This window comes from Macrotis lagotis, chromosome 1 (assembly GCF_037893015.1).
Source record: "Macrotis lagotis isolate mMagLag1 chromosome 1, bilby.v1.9.chrom.fasta, whole genome shotgun sequence".
Lineage (NCBI taxonomy): Eukaryota > Metazoa > Chordata > Mammalia > Peramelemorphia > Peramelidae > Macrotis > Macrotis lagotis.
Genome location: NC_133658.1, coordinates 698,669,680 through 698,695,517, shown reverse-complemented (window position 1 = coordinate 698,695,517; position 25,838 = coordinate 698,669,680). Strand labels below are relative to the sequence as shown.

Sequence of the window (25,838 nt, the reverse complement as noted above, 5' to 3'; positions counted from 1 at the left end):
GGGCTTCCTAATGCAAATAAAGTTTAAAAATTTAAAATATTTTAAAAAATTAATTTATTCACTTTCTTATTATGCAATTTAACTGCCCTTTGTTTTGAAGGTCTTTGGTAAACTCACAGAAGAAACACAGTGGCTGGTACCTGTGAGCTATGATTTTTTTGCATGGAATTTTATTAATATTCATTGTGACCTTGCAATGATTTGTGAGTAGGTTCTTTTGTGCTACAGGAATAAAAATTCAGGATTTGAAACAAATGAAAATAGTTCTTTATCCTTCATATTTAGTGAGAATACTTTTCAAAAGAAAGATTCCCAAATAGGGATCCTCTGACTTCCTACTCATTTATTATCTATGTAAATGAATACCTGACAGCATAAGTAAAGATTCTTACCTACAATGGACAGAATGACCACCACAAAATCAAAAATGTTCCATCCAATAGTGAAGTAATAATGGCGAAGGGATATCAGTTTCAGCACACATTCTCCAGTGAATAAGATAATAAAAACCATGTTTATCCAATATAAAACATCAGTCATGGTTTTACTTTGTTCATCTTTTTCTACCATCATGGTTACCATGTTAAGACAGATAAGTACCATGATTGTAATATCAAAAGCTTGTTTTGTCACCATATCAAATATACATCCTTGGAATTTGTTCTGTAAAATGAAGTAGAATATAAATTGTATAGTTATCTTGCAAATATGATTAAAAAACTATTAGCCCACACAAAAATAACATTTTTGACTTATCCAAATTTTAATGACTTGATCCAGACACAATTGTACTCACTTTATCCAATAAGTTGTGCTCTTTATAGGCAGTACAGATCAAAGATTTATAAATAATATACATACATTATATATATATATATATATATATACATATATATATATAATATTATATGTACGTATTTATCTCTAAATAGTAAAGGCTTCCTAATGCAAAAAGTCCTTCTTGTTCTTCATCTTCTCTGATATTTATTTAATGATCTCTAAATAAACACTTAAATGTACCCAATATCTCTTAAGGAAACTATTTGTCATTTCTCAATAGGTGATTATTCAAAGGATATAAGAAACGAGTTCACAAAAAAATTTCACACTACTAATAATCATATTAAAGAATGAGTCATCTTGTTAAGAATAAGAGAAATATAATCAAAACAACCCTAATGTTTCAACCTATATCCTGAAAATAGGCAAATGTGACAAATCATGGCAATATTCAATGAAGGAAAAATTGTAGGAAGATAGGCCCACTAATATTGTGGATCAATTCAACAGTTCTGGAAAGCAAATAATGTGACTACAATGTCCATATTCTTTGACCTAGAAAATCTATACTATTATTGTATTTTACAATAGCAAAAGACTGAAAACAAAAATATAAATGAATTAAAGAATGACTAAACAAATTGTGGAATATGAATTGTGATGAAATATTAATGTACTATAAGAAATGAAGAGGAATAATAATATAGAGGGCATGAAAAGATATTCATGAACTAATGCAAAATCAGTTAAACAGAATCAAAAATATGATATACACAGTACCCACAACAATATAAACACAAAATCAACCATATCAAAAGAAAATATTGCAAAAATGAAAAAAAGAACATGCATGGTTTGAAAGGAAAAAAAGAGAAGACACCATTCTTTTCCCTTTTCCCCTTTTGAGAATGTGAGAAGTTCACAACCATATTACATTACATGATATTGCTTTCTGATGTATTTATTAGCTATGCTAATTTTTCCCCCAAAACTTTTCTTTTCATTCTTTTCTTTTGGTCAATAAAGATATTTGCTAAAGAGATATACTTGGGGTAAGGGAAGGAGGTGGTTTGCTGGGTGAAATTATGGTCATATAAAATAAATGATATCAATAAACATCTATATTTATATCTCTACATATAGATGTAGATAAAGATTAAAAAAACAGCAAAGAATTCAAACTGTTTATAGTTTTAATGCAGTTTCTTTTTGGCAAGGCAATGGGGTTAAATGACTTGCCCAAGGTCAAACAGCTAGGTAATTATTTAAGTGTCTGAATCTAGATTTGAACTCAGATCCTTCTGACTTCAGGGCTGGTACTCTATATACTGAGCCACCTAGCTGCCCCAATAATAAAAATTTTAAATTAAAAAATTCATTTTAATTTTAAAAAGATTGGTCTTTCCTATGTGTGAAAGTTTCAAGATGACACTTTATCCATCACAGATAGGTAGAAGAGGTCATCTTGTTTGTCCCCTTTGGTAACCTAATCTATTTCCATTAAATCTTTTCCTCTGGAATTCTGTCAGACCTGTCTTGCATGCATCAAAACTTCATTTTCTGATTGATTTTAAGGCTAGGATTACAAATGTAATCCTCACTGGAGGAAGACAGTAGAGTGGGTCAGGAAATTCTAAGCTCTCCAGATTTTCTCCACAAAGAATTCAAAAAAGCATCTCAGAGTGAATTTAGTGCAACAGAAATGAACAAGACTTGGGGCAGAGTTCTACTGGGTCAAGTGGAGAAGATCCAAAGAAAGATCCCCTGACTAGGACTGAAGTTTATCTGAGTGTACAAATACCTCTAGACTAACTCCCTGAAATAGAAAGAGATGAATTCTAGGGTCAGACAGGTTGAGAGGTAGTCTTCACTTCAGTCACAGGAGTTCTTACTTTCTGTACAGTGTGGGGATTCAGGCATCTTAGCCAGGGAAGATAGAGAAGCTAGTCCAGTCTCAGCTGTGTGGGAAAGACAAGGTATGAAGAAACCAACATTCTCCCAGTGAATGCAGAAGCAATAGTGCCATTAAGACCCTGTTCGCTATGGACACTTACAGGAGAACTGAGTTCTTGGTCATGGTTCTGGGGCAGAGGGGAGAACTGAAGGTTATAGCCAATGGAACATATAGTTCTCAGGGAGTAAGATGATTTCTAGCACAATGTATAGAGGGGTCCTGGATGTGACTTAGTGGGGAAAAGGAGTCCAAAGGTCAGTCCCAGGCAAAGTTCCAGAGGCACAAACCCCCACACCTCACTATAACAACCAACTGCTTTAGATAAAAATAGAAATTAAAATGAATGGGCAAAGGACAAAGAACCCAACTATATGCAGTTACTAAGGAAATAGAGAAGATTAGGGTTCATCTTCAAAGGAAGTAAAAAAAAAAATGCCTCTTCTACCCCTGAGTAGTGTCAAATGGCTACCTGCTCAGAAAGAATTCATAGAACTCAAAAGAGACTTAAAAACCAAATAAAAGAGATTGAGAGGGGGCAGCTACATGGCGTAGTGGATAAAGCACTGGCCTTGGAGTCAGGAGTACCTGGGTTCAAATCTGGTCTCAGACACTTCATAATTACCTAGCTGTGTGGCCTTGGGCAAGCCACTTAACCCCATTTGCCTTGCAAAAACCTAAAAAAAAAAGAGAGATTGAGAAAAAACTAAAAAAAATTAGAACAATCCAAGAAAAAGAAGATTATGGGGAAAAAAACTGGCAAATGACTTCTTGAAAATTAGAATTCAGCAAGGGGAAGCCAGTGAAGTTATTAGAGATAAAAAAATAATAAAACAAAATATAAAGAAAGAAAAAAATAGTAGAGACTGAAACACCTCATAAGAAAAACAACTGATCTGGAGAACATATCTGGAAGAGAAAACATAAGAATAATTGGACTGTCTGAAAGTTACAATAAAAAAACAAATCTGGATACAATAATATAAGAAGTAATTAAAGAAAATTGTCCTAAGTGTTACAAGTGGGAAAAATAGAAATAGAAAAAATTCACCTATTACCACCTTAAAGGAATCCTTGGAGGTAAACTGACAGAAATGATTTAATCAAATTACAAAACCCCTAGGCTAAGGAGAAAATATTAAATACAACAAGAAAAATCTATTCAAATTTAGAGGAGTCCCAGTTAGAATTACACAAGATCTAGCAGCATCTACATTAAAAGAACACAGATCTTGGGGCAACTAGGTGGCACAGTGGATAGAGCAATGACCCTGGAGTCAGGAGGACCTGAATTCATATGTGACCTCAGACACTTAATAATTGCCTAGCTGTGTGACCTTGGGCAAGTCACTTAATCCCATTGCCTGACAAAAAGTCAAAAAAAAGGGGCAGCTAGGTGGCGCGGTGGATAAAGCACCTGCCTTGGAGTCAGGAGTACCTGGGGTCAAATCTGGTCTCAGACACTTAATATTTACCTAGTTGTCTGGCCTTGGGAAAGCCACTTAACCCCGTTTGCTTTGCAAAAAAAAAAAAAAAAACTAAAAAAAAAAAGAATCAACTTTTGAGGCGGCTAGGTGACATAGTGGATAAAGCACCAGCCTTGGAGTCAGGAGTACCTGGGTTCAAATCCGGTCTCAGACACTTAATAATTACCTAGCTGTGTGGCCTTGGGCAAGCCATTTAACCCCATTTGCCTTGCAAAAACCTAAAAAAAAAAGTAAAAAAACCCACCACATTTCAAAGAGCAAAAGAACTGGGGTTGGGACCAAAAATGTTATAGCAAGCAAAATTAAGCATATTCTTGAATCACAAAAAAATGAACATTCAATGAAGGCCAAACTTTAAAGATTTTGTGGAAAAAAATGAACTTAATAGAACATTTGACATACAAGATCTAAGAGAAATATTAGGTAAACGTCAAAGACTAATTTAAAAGGAACTCAATAAGGACATATTGTTTACTATTTATATGTGGAAATGCATAGCATATTCCAAGATTATCATTAGTAATTGGATATTTTGAAGAAAAGACTGAGGTAGAACTGAGCAGGATGGAATTCTAAAAAAGTAAAATGGTATAGGAAAAGAGGAAAAAGTTATCAACTTATACAAATGAGGCATGAAAAAAAAATTGATACAGAGGAATTAGATGGGGAAGAAGAGCCAGTGGTTCTAAAAATCTACTCTCATTAGAATGGGTTAAAAAGGATGGTGATTATGTTGAATTTAAAAAATATAAATGTTTAAAATAAATCAATTTACCTTTAAATTTTTATAGGTTTGTAGAAAATAATTTCTAAAATTATTAACACTTAAAATACCACTAAGATTTTTGGGGCACTACATTTCACTAGCCTCTATATCAACAGGATGAGAGAATGAAATAATTGTTTTTTCCTAGTCATACCCCTGTTATGAATAATTTTCATGGAAACTATGAGTAAAGAATAGAATGGAAGAATTTCTTTAGCACATAGGCATGTGTTCTAGGGTTTACTATATTAAAATATATTGATGTTGACTTTAAAATCCCAGCATCATTAGATAACATTTTACTTAAAGACTTTGGGAGGTGGCACCATTTTAAGGTGTTGATAATTTTTCCTTTTAGTGTTCTATGAATAGCATTATTATACTATGACTTTCCTTTCTTCATTACATAATCTTGCTTTTAAATTTTCTTTTATTTTATTGTAAAAACATTTACAATTATTCTTTTTATTTCTTCAAATTATGAGTTCCAAATTTTCTCCCTCTCCCTCTCTCCCTTTCTCTCTCTCTCTCTCTCTCTCTCTCTCTCTCCTCCTCCTCCTCCTCCTCTCCCTCATTGAGAAGACAAGCAATTTGAGATAGGCTGTACATATGCAGTCTTGCAACATTACATAACCTTCCAACTTCTTCTGGGTTTAGAACATATATGTTATTTACATTATAGGCATGTATACACATTCTTATCCACATATATGTACAAAATGCACATCATAAGCTCTTCCTATAATTTTTTATGACTAGCATTCTGCTTAATTTTGAAAATAAAAATGGAATAACAGTTTCAAATATGCTCAGAAAGATGAAACATTTAGTTACCATCATCCATGTGTTTATCTAGCACTTTTTCCTGGAATAAAATTTTAGCAAGTTCTATTATAGAAGAATATAATGTTGAGATTAAAAACAAAAGTTTGCATGTGCATATTTATATGAATAGAAAATTTCAGAATTTAAAGATGTATCAATGCACAGTGCTCAATATTTCAATATTTTTTCAATGATAATATATTCATTAATAACTTTAAAATGCTCACTAATTTCTGATCCTAAAACAAACAGGATATCTATTAGAACAGATATCAGCCTTTTTATAGGCCACTACATCAAGTGATGAGCATTTTCTACATCAATTAGATGAGTTTAACTTCATTAAGAACTGGAATTTAAAGCATAATCACATCACTACTACTGTGGGAGACTGACTCATATCAATGTGATCCAGTATTTTGTTGGTGATTTTCTTTGAGGGGGAGAAAGGAAGGAAGAGAAATCAAGACTTTTTGTCAGAATTTTAAATAAAATACCATATACATTAATTCTTTGAAGAGAAAAATGATCTTATAAAAAACAAATGGTTCTTAATCTTTTTTTTTCTGTGTTGCGGATCTCTCTGACAGACTGGTGAAACCTATGGAGCCCATCTCTGAACAAAGTATAAATTATATAAAATTACAAATAAAACCAATTATATGGAAACATTGCAGTGAACATTTTTAAAAACTAACAAAATAATTTTCATGGAGCCCAGGTTCAGAACTCCAGCTCCATAGACAAACTTCCAAAAAAGTCTTCTGAAATTCTAGATAACTGGGAGATAACAGATTACTTACCCCTGGTCTAGGTATAGGTTTTTGTGGTTTTTTGGACCCCAGCTTTTTCATTGCATTATAGTACTTCTTCTGTTCCTCTGTCATAAAGATATCTTGACCTCCAAGGTAAAGAAATAAAGAAAAACTATTTGAAACCAGCTTTATTCATTCTTTTATTTTATTTTTTTTTAGGTTTTTGCAAGGCAAACAGGGTTAAGTGGCTTGCCCAAGGCCACAAGGCTAGGTAATTATTAAGTGTCTGAGACCGGATTTGAACCCAGGTACTCCTGACTCCAGGGCCGGTGCTTTATCCATTACGCCACCTAGCCACCCCAAACCAGCTTTATTGGTCTAACATCCTCCAAATCCTTAATAAATATTTCAAGAATAATGACAGCATAAAATTTGGTCCTTTGGAAATGGAATTCATTGTGTATTCTGTTTATCTCTATGTAAAACATTTTACAGATTTTTTTTGTTATACATAGCTTTCTAAATTTAGAAAACCTATATACTACTTATCACACATATATGCAAAGTTTTTCTTCTTAACTCTTTTGTAATTTTTTATGAGGACATGTATATATTATTACAAATGCAAAATATTCATGATATGAACATAATAATGATAAATTTGATATTTAATGGTAGAGAAATATGGAGTATGTCATAACAATGCTTTCTTCATCAGGTTGTCTTTTGTTGTGATAACTATTTCATACTGCCTTATGGAAGGAAAAAGCAAAAAATATTGTTTTGTGATTTTGTTTATATTCATGGGTTCTTACAAAAATTTATGAAGGAAGTTGAAACCAATAACTCAAGTAAAGCTTTGATTTAGCCGTGATATACTATCCTTCCATTAGCTAAAAAAAAAATTGGGGAGACATGAAATATAAGTAACACAAGAAGATAAGTTTTAAAAAGTAATATTTTATGGTAATGATTACCTAAATATTATTTATAGATATAATTATGTATATTTATAATTATAAATATAACTACACATTATAACAAAATAGAAATAAATTAAAAATTAAAAGTAATATAAAGAAATATACAAATATGCATACATACATATATTTGTTTATACACAAATATAAAAAGTTTTAAGTGGAAAACAATTGTTACCAAGCAAGGCAATATCTCTCATTGTCCAAATACGACATGTCTGTCTTTATAGTATGATTTATTGTTAAGTAACTTTAGAGGAGGCTATGAACACAAATTTAGCACCAGAAGGACAGAGAGCCAGCAGCTAATCTACCCCCTCATTTAAAGATTAAGAAAGTCTTTTAGGTTTCCATAAGATATAGAAGTTGAATTATTTTAATGAACATCAACCTTTAATATTTTTACAACATGAAATAATATCTATATCTAGGGTCAGGTCTACTATCATTTAAAAAATGTAAAAACCATTCTTAGTTCACCAGGTTATTCGAATAGGCAGAATTAGGCAGACCCCAAATCTAAATAAAAGAGGTAATTAATTCTCACTTTGAAGGTACACTGGCTGTGGTCATGGTCTGTCACTTGGTACATGGTGGGCACTTAATAAAAAATGATCAACAAATAATTACTAACTGATGAATTCCCTATGCCTCAATATCTATTTTTTTATGACACCTCCTTCTCTGATCATCATAATTCTTTAAGAAATCCTACATATCCTTCACCTTTGAAATCTGTTCTTCTAATATCTGCAATGCATGTTTTGGACACTCACAGTTCTCTTTTCATTCTTTACCTTAAACTTCAACATGGACTAGTCACTGTTATCAAAGGTTTCCATCAATTCCACTTCAGTCTCCCTTTTTTTTTTTTGAATTTCAAATTTTCATTAAGGCAATTAGGAACTTCTTTGCTTCTGGGAGACAATTCTCTAGTAAATGTCTAAATATTTAAAGTTCCCCATCACTACTATCTCATACCTAAATGCCAGTCTTAGAGCCTATTGACCAAAGTTTTCATTTTGCAAATTCAGTCTGTGAACTCTTGCTTGCCCCCTTGAGTACCTTGAGTATGGTACCCAAATCTGCAAGTTAGAATTTAATTTATAATCTCTGGCATGTTAGAGCAATATAAGGAAGAGAAATTGGCAGAATGGATCTATAATAATGAAAGTTGTCCCGAGTTCTTGAAAAATGTGTCTGTATAGTACAAGTTCTATCAAACTTTATCAAGCTGGAAAGAATCTGAAGATGAACCCAAGGATGGGTCTAGCTAGATAATTTTGGATAGATTCTTCACCAAAAATTTGGTCACCAAGCAATAAACTCTTTTGGGCTAAAGTGACCAACAAAATGGATAAAAATGTTCATAGTCCTAGTGTTAGAATGACAAATGGATGAGAAGAGAGTACTAAGTATATCATAATTGGTTTAGAAGAATAAAATGTATAGACTCTTTTCAAATAAACTTTTTATGTATACCTTAAAATTATATAGAATTCTATGAAAGATATGATTTCAGAGATAATTATGTGTGACAAATGTCTAAGAATCAATAAGATGTCAGGAGTAAACTGGAAAGACAAAGACAATGGATCTCTGGAGGTTACCAACTCAGTACCCATAAGCATTCTCAGGTCTTCCTGATAAATCTAGAACTCTCCAAACTACCACTTAGCTGCGAAGCATGTGGAATTACCTTTGGAAAGTTGGAAGGCCTGGTTGCTGGTTGGTGAAGATTCTTGGTATCTTCTCTATATATATACTGGATGAATAAGAGGGGATGAATGATAATTACTCTGCCCTAAATATGAGATAGAATGTGTTTTATGTAACATTTGTGTATTATCCTGAGTTCATTTACTTAGAGACTAGTGATTCCTCCTACATGCTATGAATTTCTTTTTTATTTTGCTATCCTTTGAGAAAGGATCTGTTTATTACCTTACTATTTCTTAAAATATTTTTTATATTTTATTTTCCCCAATTTTCTGTAAAAAACAATTTTTAAAATTTATTTTTAAAATTTTTGAGTTCTGAATTCTTTCTTTCCCTCCTCTCCACCTTCATTGAGAAGGCAAGTGATTTGATATAGATTATACATGTGCAATCATGCAAAATGTGCTTTCATGTTAGATATATTGTGAAAGAAAACACTCCACCTTCCTTCCCCCCCATGTCAGAACTGTCATGGACCATTTATACTGTTGATTATTATATAATATTTCTGTTACTGTGTATGGTGTCATCTTGATTCTACTTATTAACTTTGCATCAGTTCAGTGAATTCTAGTTTTTCTGAGAACATCCTGTTTATTATTTATTATAGCACAATAATATTTCATCACAATTAAATGCCACAACTTGTTCATTCATTCCACAATTAAAGGGTATTCCTCTAATTTCCAGTTCTTTGCCATCAGAAAAGAGCAGTTATAAATATTTTTATAGATATATAGTTCCTTTTCCTTTTTGTTTTTTACCTCTTCAGAAATCAGACTTGGTAGTGGTATTGCTAGCTCAAATGGTATGCATGGTATTGTAGCCCTATGGCTGGATACATTATGTTGGTTGTAATTCTAACTTCTTTTCCTTCCAGAACATTAGATTCCCACTCCTTTAATCCATTAGACACTGTTAAATCTTTCTGGCTGCTTGCAGCATTTCATCCTTGACTTAAGAACCCTAGGATTTAGCTATGATATTCCTGGGAGTTTTCATTTAAGGATCTATTTTAATTTCTTTCCATTTTTTTTATACTTTGATTCTAGAATATCAGGGCAGTTTTCCATGATAATGTTTTGAAAGATGATGACTAGACTTTTTTTATTTTAAATCATGCCTTTGGGTAGTCTAATCATTTTTAAATGATCTCTTCTAGATCTATTTTCCAGGTAAGTTGATTTTCCAATGATATCTCTCACATTTTCTTCTATTTTTTTTGCAAGGCAAAGGGGGTTAAGTGGCTTGCCCAAGGCCACACAGCTAGGTAATTATTAAGTGTCTGAAGCCAGATTTGAACCCAGGTATTCCTGACTCCAGGGCTGGTGCTCTATCCCCTGAGCCACCTAGCTGCCCCTTCTTTTATTTTTTTCATTGTTTTGATTTTATTTTATTAGTTCTTTATTAAAATTTATTTTTGCAAGGCATCGTGGTTATCATGTGATTTGCCCAATGCCACACAGCTAGGTAATTATTAAGTGTCTGAGGTCAGATTTGAACTCAGATCCTCCTGATTCCAGGGCCAGGGCTCAATTCACTGTACCACCTAATTGCCCCATGCTATCACGTCCTGATATCGCTTGGAATTGTTAGCTTTCAACTTGCTCATTCCTATTTTAAGGAATATTTTCTTTCAGTGAATCTTTGCATATCTTTTTCCTTTTGACCAATTCTACTTTTTTTTTCTTCTCAGCTCATTTTTTAATTTTATTTATTTTATTTTTGTACAAATGATGTTTTTTTATACATTACTAAAATATTCCTGTTTAAGAGTAAACAATATCCCCTCCCCCAAAATATAGACCTTCATGAACAATAAAGAGGAACAAATTAAAATTAAAATTTAAAAAAATGATAATAGGGGCAGCTAGGTGGCACAGTGGATGAAGCACTGGCCCTCGAGTCAGGAGCACCTGAGCTCAAATCCAGTCCCAGACACTCTACAATCACCCCACTGTGCAACCCTGGGCAAGCCACCCCAACCCCATTGCCCGGAAAAACCAAAATAAAATAAAATAAATAAAATAAAACAAAAATGAATAATAATGATAATAATAATAAATAGTGATAATAGAGGCATCCAGGTAGCACAGTAGATAGAGCACTGGCCCTGGAGTCAGGAGCACCTGGGCTCAAATCCAGCCTCAGATACTCAACAATCACCCTGCTGTGTGACCCTGGGCAAGCCACCCAAAACCATCTGCCCTGCAACCCCCAATAAAATAATAATAAAAATAATAATAACAATAACAACAATAATAACAATAACAACAACAACAACAATAATAATAATAATAAATGTGCCTCACTCTGTGTTCCAACACCACCAGCTCTGTCTCAGGTGTATCACATTCTTTAGGATAAGTCCATCACAAAAAGCTATTTCTATATTTTCCCACTGTTGCCATTGTTGATCTCAACTCCCTTCATTTGGACTTCCCCACTACCATACACTATATTTTCTCTCTCCTTTCACTCTATCCCTCTTTTTTAATGTGCTGTAGGGTAGCTGAGTGTCACTGCAGACTGATCACCAGCCCTGGGGCCAGGAGGCCCTGAGCCCACATACCACCCCTAAGGCCCAGCAACCACCTGGCCTTGTGGTCCCGAACAGGCCATCCAATCCCAGCCCCTTGCAAGAAGTAAAAAAGAAAATGTGTTATATCTGACCATTCTCCCCCACAGTCCATCCTCTTCTCCATCACTCACATCCCCCCCTCCCCCTGTCTCCCTTCTCTCCTTATTCTAGATGTCTATACCCCATTGAATATATATATACATATATATATATACATATATATATATATATATATATATATATATATATGCTGTTTCCTCTTCTAGCCACCTCTGATGAGAGCGAAGGTTCCCTCATTCCCCCTCATATTCCCCCCTTCCATATCATTGCAATAGCTCATTGTAATAAAAAATCTTATATGAAATATATTAACCTATTCCACCTCTCCTTTCTCTTAATCCCATTACATTTCCCTTTGAGCCATTGACTCCATTTTTATAATATAGTATATCTACACATTCACTGAATCCTGTGCTTCATCTATAAAAGCTCCTTCTACCTGCTCTTTTAAATGAGAAGTTTCTTATGAGTATTATCAGTATCATTTTTCTATGCAGGAATACATGTAGTTCATCATCTTTAAGTCCCTCCTATTTTACCCTTCTCCTCCACTCTCTATCTTCACCTGAGTCCTGCATTCGAAGATCAAACTTTCTGTTCAGCTTTGGCCATTTTAACAGGAACATTTGAAATTCCCTTGGTTCATTGAAAGTCCATCTTTTTTCCCTGGAAGAGGACATTCAGTTTTGCTGGGTAGTTGATTCTCGGTTGATTCTGAGTTCTTTTGCCTTCCAGGATATTATATTCCAAGCCCTACGAGCCTTTAATGTAGTTGCTCCTACATCATGTTTGATCCTGACTGCAGCTCCATGATCTTTGAATTGTGTCCCTCTGGCTAATTGTAATATTTTATCTTTTACCTGGGAGTTCCGGAACTTGGCTATAACATTCCTGGGGGGGGGGGGGGGGGGTGTTGGGTTTTTTTGTATCTCTCTTTTTTTTTAAGATTTTTTTGTAAGGCAAATGGGGTTAAGTAGCTTGCCCAAGGCCACACAGCTAGGTAATTATTAAGTGTCTGAGACTGGATTTGAACCCAAGTACTACTGACTCCAAGGCTGGTGCTTTATCCACTATGCCACCTGGCCACCCTGTTGGATCCCTTTCTGGGAGAGATCAGTGGATTCTCTGTTTCTATTTTGCCCTCTGCTTCTAGGATAACTGGGCAATTTCCCTGTAGGAATTCTTTAAAAATGAGGTCAAGGCTCTTTTCCTGATCATGACTTTCAGGTATTCCAATTTTTAAATTATCTTTCCTGAATCTGTTTTCCAGCTCAGTTGTTTTTTTCAATGAGATGTTTCATATTTTCTTCTAATTTTTCATTCTTTTGGTTTTGAAGTATTGTGTCTTGACTTCTCATAAAGTTATCAGCTTCCTTTAGCTGCATTCTACCTCTGAAGGATTTGTTTTCCTCAGCTTTCTTATCTCTTTTTCCATCTGGCAAATTCTGTTTTTTAAAGCATTCTTCTCCTCAATAACTTTTTGAACTGTTTTATCCATTTGACTTATGCGCATTTTTAATATGTTATTTTCTTCAGCATTCTTTTGGATCTCCTTGACTAAGCTGTTGACTTCTTTTTCATATTTTTCCTTCATCTCTCTCATTTCTTTTCCCAATTTTTCTTTTATCTCCCTCACTTGATTTTCAAAATCTTTTTTGAGCTCTGTCATAGCCTGAACCCAATTTCTGTTTTTCTTGCAGTCTTTAGATGCAGGAGCTTGTACTTCCTCATCTTCAGACTGAGTATTTTGATCCTTCTTGGGATCACAGACAATGTATTTCTCAATGATGTTCCTCTTTTTTCTCTTTTTACTCATTTCCCCAGGCTGCAACTGGTTTTGGGGTGCTTCCTGAGCTTTTGAGTATTATTGGGACCCCCCCCCCCACAAGGATCTCTGTGTGTGAGACTCTGTCTTTCCTCCTGGTCTATGAATGACCAAAAACACAACCCTCTGCCATGGGGCTGAGGTGGGAGAGCCCCGCTGTTCCACGTGGGGCCTAGACTGTGATCAGGATCTGAATGTGGTCAGAGTCCCATTCCAGGTACAGAGGACAAACCTTGAAAGTCTCTCTCCACTCCCCTCACTTGGGTATGCTGAGCATTCAAGGCTCAGTTGCCTGAGGGTTCCTGCTTCCCACTCCACCTGCTTCCATTTTTCTGGATCTGGGCTGTAGTGGACAAGTTGCTTGCTGAGTGCCCTGAGGGCTGGGCCTCATGTGCTGGCTCTGGCAGAGGTTCCCCTCTCCCCACTGATCTTCCAAGTTGTTCCTGGTGCTCCCCGGGGTGTAGATCAAGAAACTGCCCCTGCTGCCATGAGTTGGGGCTCCCAGGCACCCTGGGGATGCCTCCAGGAGGCTGAAGTTTCTTCATTTTAGCAGTTGTCCCCCTAACCTTTCCACTATTTTCCAGGTTACCTTTGGCCAGGGAATTGCCTCACTGGATCCCTCTGTGGGTTCTGTTTCTCAAAAATTTAGTTAGAGCCCTTATTTTATAAGTTTATATATATATATATATATATATATATATATATATATATATATATATATATATATATATATAGAGAGAGAGAGAGAGAGAGAGAGAGAGAGAGAGAGAGAGCACCTAAGAGAGGTTCTTCTCCTGTTGCCTTGGCTCCCAATTCTACTTTTTTTAAAGGTGCTCTTATCTTCACTGGATTTCTGTGCCTCTTTTACCATTTTGTCTATTCTGTTTTTTTTTTATTTTTTTAGATTTTTGCAAGGCAAATGGGGTCAAGTGGCTTGCCCAAGATGACACAGCTAGGTAATTATTAAGTGTCTGAGGCCAGATTTGAACTCAGGTACTCCTGACTCCAGGGCTGGTGCTATATCCAATGTGCCACCTAGTCACCCCTGTTTTTTTTAAGATACTATTTCTTCAATATCTTTTTGTGTCTCCTTTTCCAAAGTGTTGACTCCTTAACTGTTGCCTCCTGTCTTCATGATCTTCTTGCCTCACCCTCATTTCTTTTCCCAGTTTTTCCTCTATCCCTCTTATTTGATTTTAAAATCTTTTTTTGAGCTCTTCCATGAGTTCAATTCATTGTTTTTTTTTTTTTTTTGTTGTTGTTTTTTTTTTGTGGGAGGCTTGCTTTGGCTGTAGCCTTCTGGATATGTTGTTTTTCTTCTGAGTTTTTTATTTTGGTCTTTCTTCCCACCATAGTGACTTTCTATGGTCACGATCTTTTTTTGGTTGCTTGCTCATTTTCCCAGGATATTTCCTGAGTTTAAACTTGATATTAAAATTGGGCTCTCCTTAAGCTCAGGTTTTTTTTTTTTTTGTGCAGCTATTTTAGAGCTGGTTTTGGGTATCTGCAAGCTTTCAGTTTTTCCAAGATGGTATGCTCTAAAGTGAGGTATGTTTACTCATCTCTTGGCCTTTGTAGTGGTCTGCAAGCACTTTTTTTTGCCCTGGGACTATGACCATGTTTTCTACTCCCCTTTGGCCATAAGCTCTGGTATGGTAGTACTCCTCCTCACCCTGGTACTATATCCAGATCTGAGTAAGATCAAGGCTACAAAGTCCTGCCTCCAGTGCCAGAAAAGAATTACAAAGGTCCCTTTTCTGGCACTGGAGGCAGGACTTTGCAGCTTTGCTCTTACTCAGATTTGGGTCACCTGCACAGGCTTTCTGTTCTCTACTCTTACCCAGAAAATAGACCTTTCCTGCCAATCTTCCAAGTTATCTTGGACTGGAAAATCATTTCATCCCATCTTTTTTGTGGGTTCTGTCATTTATGAATTCTTTGAAGTGTTATTTAAAGTTGTTTTGAGGGGAATTTGGGAGATCTCAGGAGGGTTCCTCACTCTTCTTTGCCATCTTGACTCTACCCTCCTACTATCTTACTATTAAATCATGCTCTAGATCATATGTACTTACTGAGTCTCCACTGTGTCAAGAGGGCTGCAACTAATACTAGTTTAAATATTTTGGAGAATATAAGTATTATCTCATTATCATATTGGATAAAAGGTAGGATTTCAAGTCCAACACTTGATATAACAGTTCTCATATACCATAATGATTCTTGATATTCATACTGACATTTTTTATAAAAAGTAAAATATGGTGTTTTACCTTTCAAGAATTGAGCACACAAATCCTTGCAACATTTATTATCTGTTTCTTTCTACTGGAACCATGATAGTAGACTTCCATACCACCTTAGGGCTCATTATCTCATTAGTTTCCAAATTGGTATTATTATTTCTAGGTTCTTCTTCCTCTAATTCATCACATATACATATATAAAGATATACGCATGCATGTATATGTACACATATGTATCTTAACTCTAATTAATCACCAGTACACATATACATATCCAGTACATATATAATTTTCCTATTTTTTTCTAAAATGCTATCTTTTATTTATCATTCTCATGCTCAAAAATCCTCAAGGCTTTCCAATATTCAGAGAACAAAGTACAAACTTTTCAGCTTGGCATGTAAGGCATTCAACAATATAAATACAGTCTAGGTCTAAACTTATCTCCATGACTAACTGCCCTGCAAAAAGCTTCCTCTTTAGCCAAAAGATTCTTGAAATATGATATGCACATTCTTCCCATTACAATAGAAATTTTCTAAGACAATGACTGTCATTAATTTTGTTTCTATTTGCATTTTTGGTATGCAGTGAGTGCCCAATAAATGCAAGGACCTTTGCTTCCCTTTCCAGGAGGTGTTCATGACTCAATTCCATACTTAAATTTAAGGGATTATTATGCCTGATTTTTCTAGGAAGTGTTAAAAAACATAAAAAGTGGAAATGATTATTAAATAAGGAAAGGACCCTTGCTGCAAGAGTGTTGGGGAAAAGACTAAAGCTTGTCAGATAGAAAAATCAAGTAGGAAAAGAAAATGTGAAATTAGAAAAGTAAAGTCAAATGGAAAATTATTTAATGAAACATGAGGATCCAGAAATCACTGACTAACATTCCCAACTGTTGTCCAAACATATAGTTGGTTTTCTCATCATATAGTTCTTCCTCTCATAGCAGTTGCAGTATTATAAAATGCTCCTAGCATTTAAGGAGCAATGGATATGAAGAAGGGGATGACATACGATACAACTACTTAGACTATGAAAATATTTCATCCTGAATCCTTTAAAATTTAATGTGTATCAAGTGTGCTATAAACATAAAATTATGTATGGATGTCTTTGAAGTGCTGGTAATGTTTATTAATGTTGACAGCAAAAGTGGAATAATTAGGAAATTTGGGAAATATGCTTCTTTTGTTATTAAATGCTTTTTTCAAGGAAAATAAATATATAATCTTATCATTAGAATAATAATTGAACTTTCATCTTTAATTCAATTACTGAGGATGACTAATTCCTTTAAACAAAATACTTGATTACAAATAAGTGCCAGTCTATCTAAATGTTGGTTGAAGCTGGCATTTATGTAGAAAAGTAGAGGCTTAGAAATTAAGAAATACTTGGGAAACTTTAACCATACTTTTACTATGGGCTAACTAAAGGTGTCAGACCCCATTTAAAGATACAATTAACTTTGAAAATCAAAGTTTAGAAGAATAATCCAAAAATTTGCTATCTTCCTTACTGTAGCTATGAATCCCTGTTCGACTTTTAATTCCCTGATTTTAGACATGGATTCTTTCCTCATATGTCCCTCCTCACTTTAATACTCATGAATTGAACATTTTTATCTTTCACTTTCCTTGAAATTAGAATTGCAATTAAGTAATCTTTTTTTCCCTTCATTTTTTTTTAGGTTTTTTCCCAAGGCAATGGGGTTAAGTAACTTGCCCAAGGCCACACAGCTAGGTAATTATTAAATGTCTGAGGCTGGATTTAAAGTCAGGTACTCCTGACTCCAGGGTGGGTGCTCTATCCACTGTGCCACCTAGCTGCCCCTTAAGTAATCTTTTGAAATGTTATATTATATGTAAGTAGGTTCAAGAAGAGGAGGATGAACATTATTTAAAACATAAATAAATGAAATTATACATTTATTTTTACTCATTCTTTCAAATAATTTGAATAAACAAAGAACCTTTTAATGAGCATGTTTCAAATGATGATACACAAAATCGATCAAGGGCTTTTTTAAGCTTACACATGTATGCATATATATGCATTTAAATTTTCATACATTATGTATATATAAAATGTCCCAAAAGTTTTAATGAAAACTGCACTATGGGATACCCCATATATATATATATATATATATATATATATATATATATATATATATATCTATCTATCTATCTATATATATATACATACATATCTACACACTCAAGACAATGACAAAATGATGCTTAGAATACTTATCTTCTTTTTCTGTTGATTGAAATTATCTATGATGACACCAATGAAGAGATTCAAAGTGAAGAATGACCCAAAGATGATAAAGATGACAAAGTAAAGATACATATAGAGGCTTTCTTCATACTTGGGCTGATAATCTACCTAAAATGTTAGCAAAAAGTAGCAATATAGAGACATAAGTTTGGGTAACAACTTCAATTTTATACAATGATGATTGGCTAAAATGTTCAAATTGGCAAAAGTTTGAAGCTGTTTTTAAGATAATAATTCTGCTTTGATATACAGAAACTAGAATTCTGCTTCCTGGAACTGATAATTGCTAATTAAGCAAATGATCTAAAACATGACTTTAATTTGATCATTATTAAACAAACTTTGCAAGTTAATAATGTCAATATTTTCAGTATACTTTCATTTAACTACAAAAATGATATTAGAACTTTGAGGTAAACCAGGAGTTCTCATAAATATTCTCATTTTTAATGTAAAACAAAGTTTGTAAACTTTCACAGATTAGTATTTGTACTTTAAGCCTATTAAGAAAATACATAAAAGCAAAAAGAATTCAAATGAATTCTTATTAAATCAAATGAGTATCTATCCATTTGAAAAACAGAATTACATATCTATACAAAATATATTTTTATTTAGTCTATGGAAAACATGTTTGCTTCTATAATCATGTTGAGTCATTTAATGGAACTTTATTTGCAATAATTCTAAAACCTATGAAAGGGTCCCTAGCAAATGACTTGGAAAGCAGTTAAAATATATTGTGATTTTAAGCAGTAAATTGTCCAATACTTACATTAACAGAATCAACAGCTGCATACATAATATCCATCCATCCTTTAAACGTGGCCTGCAAAAATATGACATTTATTAAATTTGTATTGTGAAGTTTACAGCTTAGAACAAATAAAATTTTTTAGGTAGGGCCTTTAAAATGCTTTGATGATTTCCAAGAGATTGGTAAGTCTAGTGGCATTTCAAAATACTACTTAAATGCCATATTAGCTATTAACAGTGGTAATATGTCTTTCTAGGGAAAGAGAGTAATAATTTTTCCCTATTTCTGCAGAATACACTGGGCCTCTGCACAGCCTTCTTCCACAGTCACTATACTCCCTTGGTCCTAAAAGGTAAGTATGCATGTGCATGTTGGGTGTGTGTGTGTGTGTGTGTGTGTGTGTGTGTGTGTGTGTGTGTGTGTGTGTATTGGGTAGTTGTCACAGACATTAGTTTACTGAAAATGGAATGAACAATATATGAATTCAGTTTTTGATTTGGAGCAGTAAAATTTTGCTGGAAATAGGTTTGACTAAAATTAGCATCATTCCTGTTTCTAGCTTCATGTTTTTCTGCCTTTCCTCCAAGCTTTTCTTCTCCATCTTCTCCCCAAGTTCAATACCCATAAATATTTGGATGATTATTTACTTGAATCATGTTCATTATTGTCTTCTTAACTGAGATTAGGGGAGTTTTGTAAAGGTTATTGGAACAGGATGGAAAAATGTAGGAGAAAAAACCTATATAATCTGAGGAGTAAATTACATCATAGTTTTTTTTTTTTAAATTGATTCTTAGGTTGTAAAAATTAAGGGTTGCCTAGGCTTCCTGAGCAGAACTTTCCCACCTAACATCTAAAATATCAAAATTACACTTTTGTTTCTTTGACTAAAGTCAAACTATATGTGAGATCTTTACAAAAATTCAAATAAATCTTTGGAAAAGATGACATTAAGTTTATCAATCATTTATATATATATATATATATATATATATTAGTGTGAAAGATATGAACAGATTGTTTTACAAAAGCAGATTTTTAATAAGGGGCTGATAACCTTTAATGATTCTTCTTACATCACTGTCATTGTTTATGGTAGAGTTAATTATTTTCTTCCTACTATTGACACAATTGGATATTTCAAAATTTACAAGATCTTGAATAGAATTTTAAAATAACCCTGCACTTATATCAATTTCACTTTAAAAGAAACACACAGAGCAAATATGAATATATGCAAAAAATCTGTACAATTCATGCTTGTGCTCTTAATTTTCTACCACATACCTTGATTTCTTAAGTAACCTAAAAAATTATATCTAAACATGTCCATAATTTCAATTTTACTTTGTTTAATAATCAAATTTAAAAGATGCCATAATGAAATAGTAACATACATATTACTTAAAAAGGTATCACTTACAACTTGAAGCAGAGAAAGGTAACCAATTCCAACATTATCAAAGTTCACTTTCACATTTTTCCACCGTACATCATGGCTACTATTGATGAGTAGTTCACATTCATTACGCATCTTAATCACGCTTACAGGAAACCTCTCATCAGTCGTGGTGTTAATGCACTCATAGAACTTGCCAGCAAACAAGTTTACTCCCATAATGCTAAAAATTAGCCAGAATATGAGACAGACCAGGAGTACGTTCATAATGGATGGAATTGCTCCTAATAGAGCATTCACCACAACCTACCATGTAAATAAAAATAAATACATAAATTTCAATAATTTCAATATCAATCAATAAATCATTCAAAAATTATTTTTTGGCCCAAATATATTCCAGGAATACTGGTGATACAATTTCAAAGAATGAAACTATCCTTTATCAATAAGATAACAAACAATTATAGCAGTGATAAATCAAACAAAGACAATATAAAGGGAGTATCCCAAATTTTATATTACTGAATTAGAACTCCCAGTTATTAAATGATCATATCCACTAGTTAATTAAGAAGAAATATTATGTGCCTCAATGATCATATTAACCAACCAATTAGGAAGAGATATTAAATTCCTAATATTATGTTCAATCACTTAGCAGTATACTAAGTAAAGTAGAATGAAACATTGGTCACTCTCTTAGTAAAGTGTGAAAAAGAATGTACAGGGTCCTTATGGAACAATAAGTGGAAACAAAAGGTAATGAATGATGTTTAAAATTTTTAGCAGAACTAAAATGAAAACTATAAAAACAAACAAATAAATGGAAATCTGATATTTGTAAGTTATTGTCATATTTTCTGCCAACTCTAGAAAAGAAAAAAATAAATGAAATGTATATTATGTCAGTTTAAATAATGAAATAAATCATATGGTATACAATCAATTAAAAAAGATTCATGACCCAAAGATTGTCAACATTTTGTGTACCTTCAAATAGCAAATCTAATGAAGGTCATAACTTTTAAAATTTTTTTTATATATTTAAGGCAATGGGGTTTGAGTGACTTGCCCAAGGTCACACATCTAGGCCATTATTAAGTTTCTGAGGCCATATTTGAACTCAGGTCCTCTTGACTCCAGGGCTAGTGCTCTATGTACTGTGCCACCTAGCTGCACCAGTCATTACTTTTTCTTTTTAATTTGTAGATAAGAAGTCCTTGGTATATTGGAAAGAACATGGTACTGGAAGAGTCAAGAGATCTGACCCATAGTTTTTCTCTATTTCTTAATGGACATGTAACCTTGGGTGAGATAATTGATATTCCTGGGTTTCATTTTTCTCATCTTTTAAGGCATTTAGATAATTGTTAAAGTTCCCTTTCAGTTCTAAAATTCTATTTCTAAATATATTTTATTATATTTAGAAAGATATGCTGGTTTATGTCTTTGTAAACATTTAGTCAAAGGTGAACCATGGCAAAATTATATGGCAAGTAGTCTTTTTTTTTTTAGCTTTTTGCAAGGCAAACAGGGTTAAGTGGCTTGCCCAAGGCCACACAACTAGGTAATTATTAAGTGTCTGAGGCTGGATTTGAACTCAGGCAGGTACTCCTGACTCCAGGGCTGGTACTCTATCCACTATGCCACCTAGCCACCCCCACACAAGTAGTCTTTTTAAACCTCTTTTTTCACCTTAATTTTACGTTACTATCATTGATACTAGAACCCCTTTTGTGATTCACTCTGAAGTTGCCCAGGGTCTATAACATGATATTTTATTGTCTAGGATTTTTCTATGATCTAATCTCAACTGTTTTTCTCCTGTGTCTTCTTCTTTGGACCTAATGCAAGAATGTTTAAATTGTTAACTAATGATTAAGCTATTGGTGTCTTAACATTTCAAATATCACATGCTCACTGGGTTGATAAACCTTTAAGGCAGTTACTTATTGGGGGGGAGGGGGAGATATTTGTGGATTGATCCCCTTTACAAAATTTTTCAAAAGGTCACCAAGGTTGTGAAAGAGGACACAGTAGTGGTCCTTATGTTTGAGCATTGGGAAAATGTAGGGCATCCTTGTTGAAAGGAAGTCTAAGTCTTCTGAAGAAGTTACTGTACCTCTGCTTTACTGTAAGTCATACATTCTGATTTATAAAAAAATCATTAACATTTAAATAACCACTATAACTCTTAAAAATGAATAGAGACTAAATAGTTTCACCCATTTTACAGATACAGAAAGAGAAAAACAAAGTGATAATAATAGGTCAATGACAAAGCTAGACCAGATTATCAGAGCTCAAATCCACTAAATCAAGTGGTTTCTACTGTTATATTTGGAGAAGAAAAATAGGTCACCTATATTTCTGGGTACTTATATGAATTCTGGATTTAAGTCAGGAAGATCAGCATTCAAATCCAGTCTCAGATTGTTACACAGCTGTGTGACCATGAATGGGTCATTTAACATATTACTATTTCCTCATTTGCAAAATTGGGATGGTAAAAGGATCCACCTCCCAGATCAGCTGTAAGGATAATATAAATGCTCAGGCTTTCTGACAATAATATAAAGCTTATCCTACATCGATTCTATACAAGATTAAAAGAAAAGCATGAAAAGATTGGTTCATATACAAAACAAAATGAGGCATTTGTATAAAAAATTTAGAAATAGATTGCTAGCCAGAGTTTCTAGTTTATAAATTGGCTTATCATTTCTATTCCTAATTTGTTTATGTCCCATCTATCATACAAAGTAATTGTGTATCCTGACCAAGCTGCTTCACAGGCACCTCTCATTGTCTACAAGATTAGAGAACATGAGCCAGTCTGCCTCACTGGGATTAAATTACATTGATTAAATCACTGGGAAGTTCCCCAAATTATGATTATAAAGTACTTGATTAAATTTATCCAAATAGGAATATACTGTTAATGTGATTTGAACAAAGATAGCAAAATTGGAAGGAACATATGGATTGCTCTAGTGGAACTCCCTCATTTTACCATAACACAAAGAGGTTCTGAGTTACTTGAACTCAGACAACTAGTTGGCTGTCAAACTAGATTGAGACTTCTGGCTGCTAGTATTTTTAACCCAGTTCTATTTCCATTCTAACTAGTTAAAACTTTTGAAATTCAATACAAATATTAATAATATAAAAATTGAAGAAGAGCAAAGTAAAGCCAAATGCAAATAATATGTTAATCATATATTATTATAAATCGCTTTTCTAGTGGGGTTTATATATCAGTATCATATAATAACCAAATTTAACTTAATTATAACAAAGCAAAGCAGTAATAGTAGATTGGAACATTGTTACAATGCTAATTTTGCTATGACTGTTATGGGATGACAAGCCAAAAATACTTTTAAAAACCCATTACAACCAACCCAGTAATTTTTGATGAATTTTTTACTTGACAGAATTATAGACGTCAGAAAATACTACTCAATAATACAGAAAATTTGTTACTTGATAAAATTATATAATTGACTTTATCAGTGCAACTTATACACAAAATGGACATATACACATGTAGCTTAAGTATATATCTTCCAGAGAAGGGATTATTGAAAGTGAGGAAGTTGTCTTGGCAACTAGGCTGATTTAAAAGTGAAAAATGGAACATATGGAACTAGAGAATCTATCTATGTCAGTTTAATGTTATAGTAACACTATAGTTTTCTGACAATCGTCAGGGAAGGTATTCTGGAATAAATAAAAAAAAACTTTCTGGTTAACTGAAGAGTGTTAATATTTTAAGAGCCAATACAATTCTGAAAAATGGGATGATAATAATAGCACTGACTTCCCAGGGTTGATGTGAAGATCCAATGTGATCCAAAGTGATTTGCAAACTGTAAAGTACAATTTAAAAGCTAATTTTTATTATTTTGCTATTTCAACTTTTTTAAGTGGAAATCTTTCCAAAATTTATTGCTCATTATCCTTCCTAGATAGAACTGTTGTAAAGATTATAACATAATCTGTCATTGATAATTCAGTATAAACATTATTATAAAATTATTTGCATATAGGCTTGAATTGATAGCAACAAAGAGAACTTATCTTTTAAAACCATCCTTCCAGTCAGTCAATCACCCACTCTTAAAACTTTGATGGTTTTTGAGTCTTCCTTCTCCCTCCCTAGGCAGTTTCCATGTCCTGACTCCCTAGCTAGCATCTCATCCTGTCCTTTTTATTTTCAAGCCCTTGTTTTCACTCATCTCTACTACTGTAATAGCCTCTACTGACCGCATCTCTCCCCACTGCAATCCATCCTTTATAATTAATGCACAAGAAAATTTACATTATCCTGATCACTCTGTTCCCATATTAAAAGAACTTCAACATATCCCTGCTTTCAATGAAATAAAATTTAAACTCCTTATGCTTGCATTCAAAATCTTTCACAAACTGGATTCCATCACATATGCTAAATTTTAGCAATAATATATTACAATCCATTTTCCTCAGACCCTGTGTTCACATTGTCCTTTCTAGCAGGAATAAATTCTCTCTTCTCCTACCGTCTGCCAGCTCCACCAGATAAAATTGTTTCCTTCCTTCAAACCCAAACTTTGATAGTAAATATGATAATGGAATATGCACAGAAAACCTACAAGATGCTGCTGAAAATTGTCATTTAATCTGTTTCACCCTGCCTCCCCCCACTGAAAGCAATATTTCTATAAAATTGCTCACAGTACTTTGAACCTATTCTTTCATCAATTATTTGTGCATGTCTTAGAATGCCCTGATTTCTATGATATTATAAATTCTTCAAGAGAGGGTCTGTATATTTATCATTGTATCCTAATGTGTCTAACATATGACCTTAAACATAGCAGAGAGGTGGTGCAATGCTTCGAGTGCTGGTCTTGCAATTAGGAAGAACTGAATTCAAATCTGGCCTCATACACTTAATAGCTGGGTGACCATAGACAAGTCATTTAGCTTTTGTCTATTTTAGTTTGCTCATCTGTAAAATAATATCTGCCTCTCAGGATTGATATGAAGCTCAAATGGCACAGTATTTGTAAAATGCTTTGTAAACTTTAAAGCATCATGCAAATGTTATTATTATTAAAATTATAATATTATCATGCAGCTAGGTGGTGCAGTGGATAGAGCACCATCCCTGCAGTCAGGAGTACCTGAGTTCAAATCCAGCCTCAGACACTTAATAATTACCTAGCTGTGTGGCCTTGGGCAAGCCACTTAACCCCATTGCCTTGCAAAAAAAAAAAACATAATATCGTTATTAGTTTTAGTAGCATTGCTTAATAACCACTGAGTTTAATTGAGTAAATATTAATAGTGGCTCAGTTTCATGTCATTTTCAACACAAAATTAAAATGTGGAATGAGCGGTTACATAGCTTCTTGAGGTATAGAATAA

General features: G+C 33.6%; 1 protein-coding gene across 3 annotated transcripts in view; it reads right to left on the bottom strand.

Annotated features, from left to right (window-relative positions):
- Window positions 1–25,838, bottom strand: part of LOC141507805 (sodium channel protein type 9 subunit alpha-like) — a 194,211-nt gene that overhangs the window by 8,348 nt on the left and 160,025 nt on the right. For all 3 annotated transcript variants that reach the window (XM_074215796.1, XM_074215795.1, XM_074215797.1), the window contains 5 exons: window positions 20,445–20,726; window positions 19,040–19,093; window positions 18,235–18,372; window positions 6,613–6,717; window positions 393–663 (listed from right to left, as the gene is read on the bottom strand). In XM_074215796.1, coding sequence (XP_074071897.1) covers window positions 393–663; window positions 6,613–6,717; window positions 18,235–18,372; window positions 19,040–19,093; window positions 20,445–20,726 — 850 coding nt within the window. The remainder of the gene's footprint in view (window positions 1–392; window positions 664–6,612; window positions 6,718–18,234; window positions 18,373–19,039; window positions 19,094–20,444; window positions 20,727–25,838) is intronic.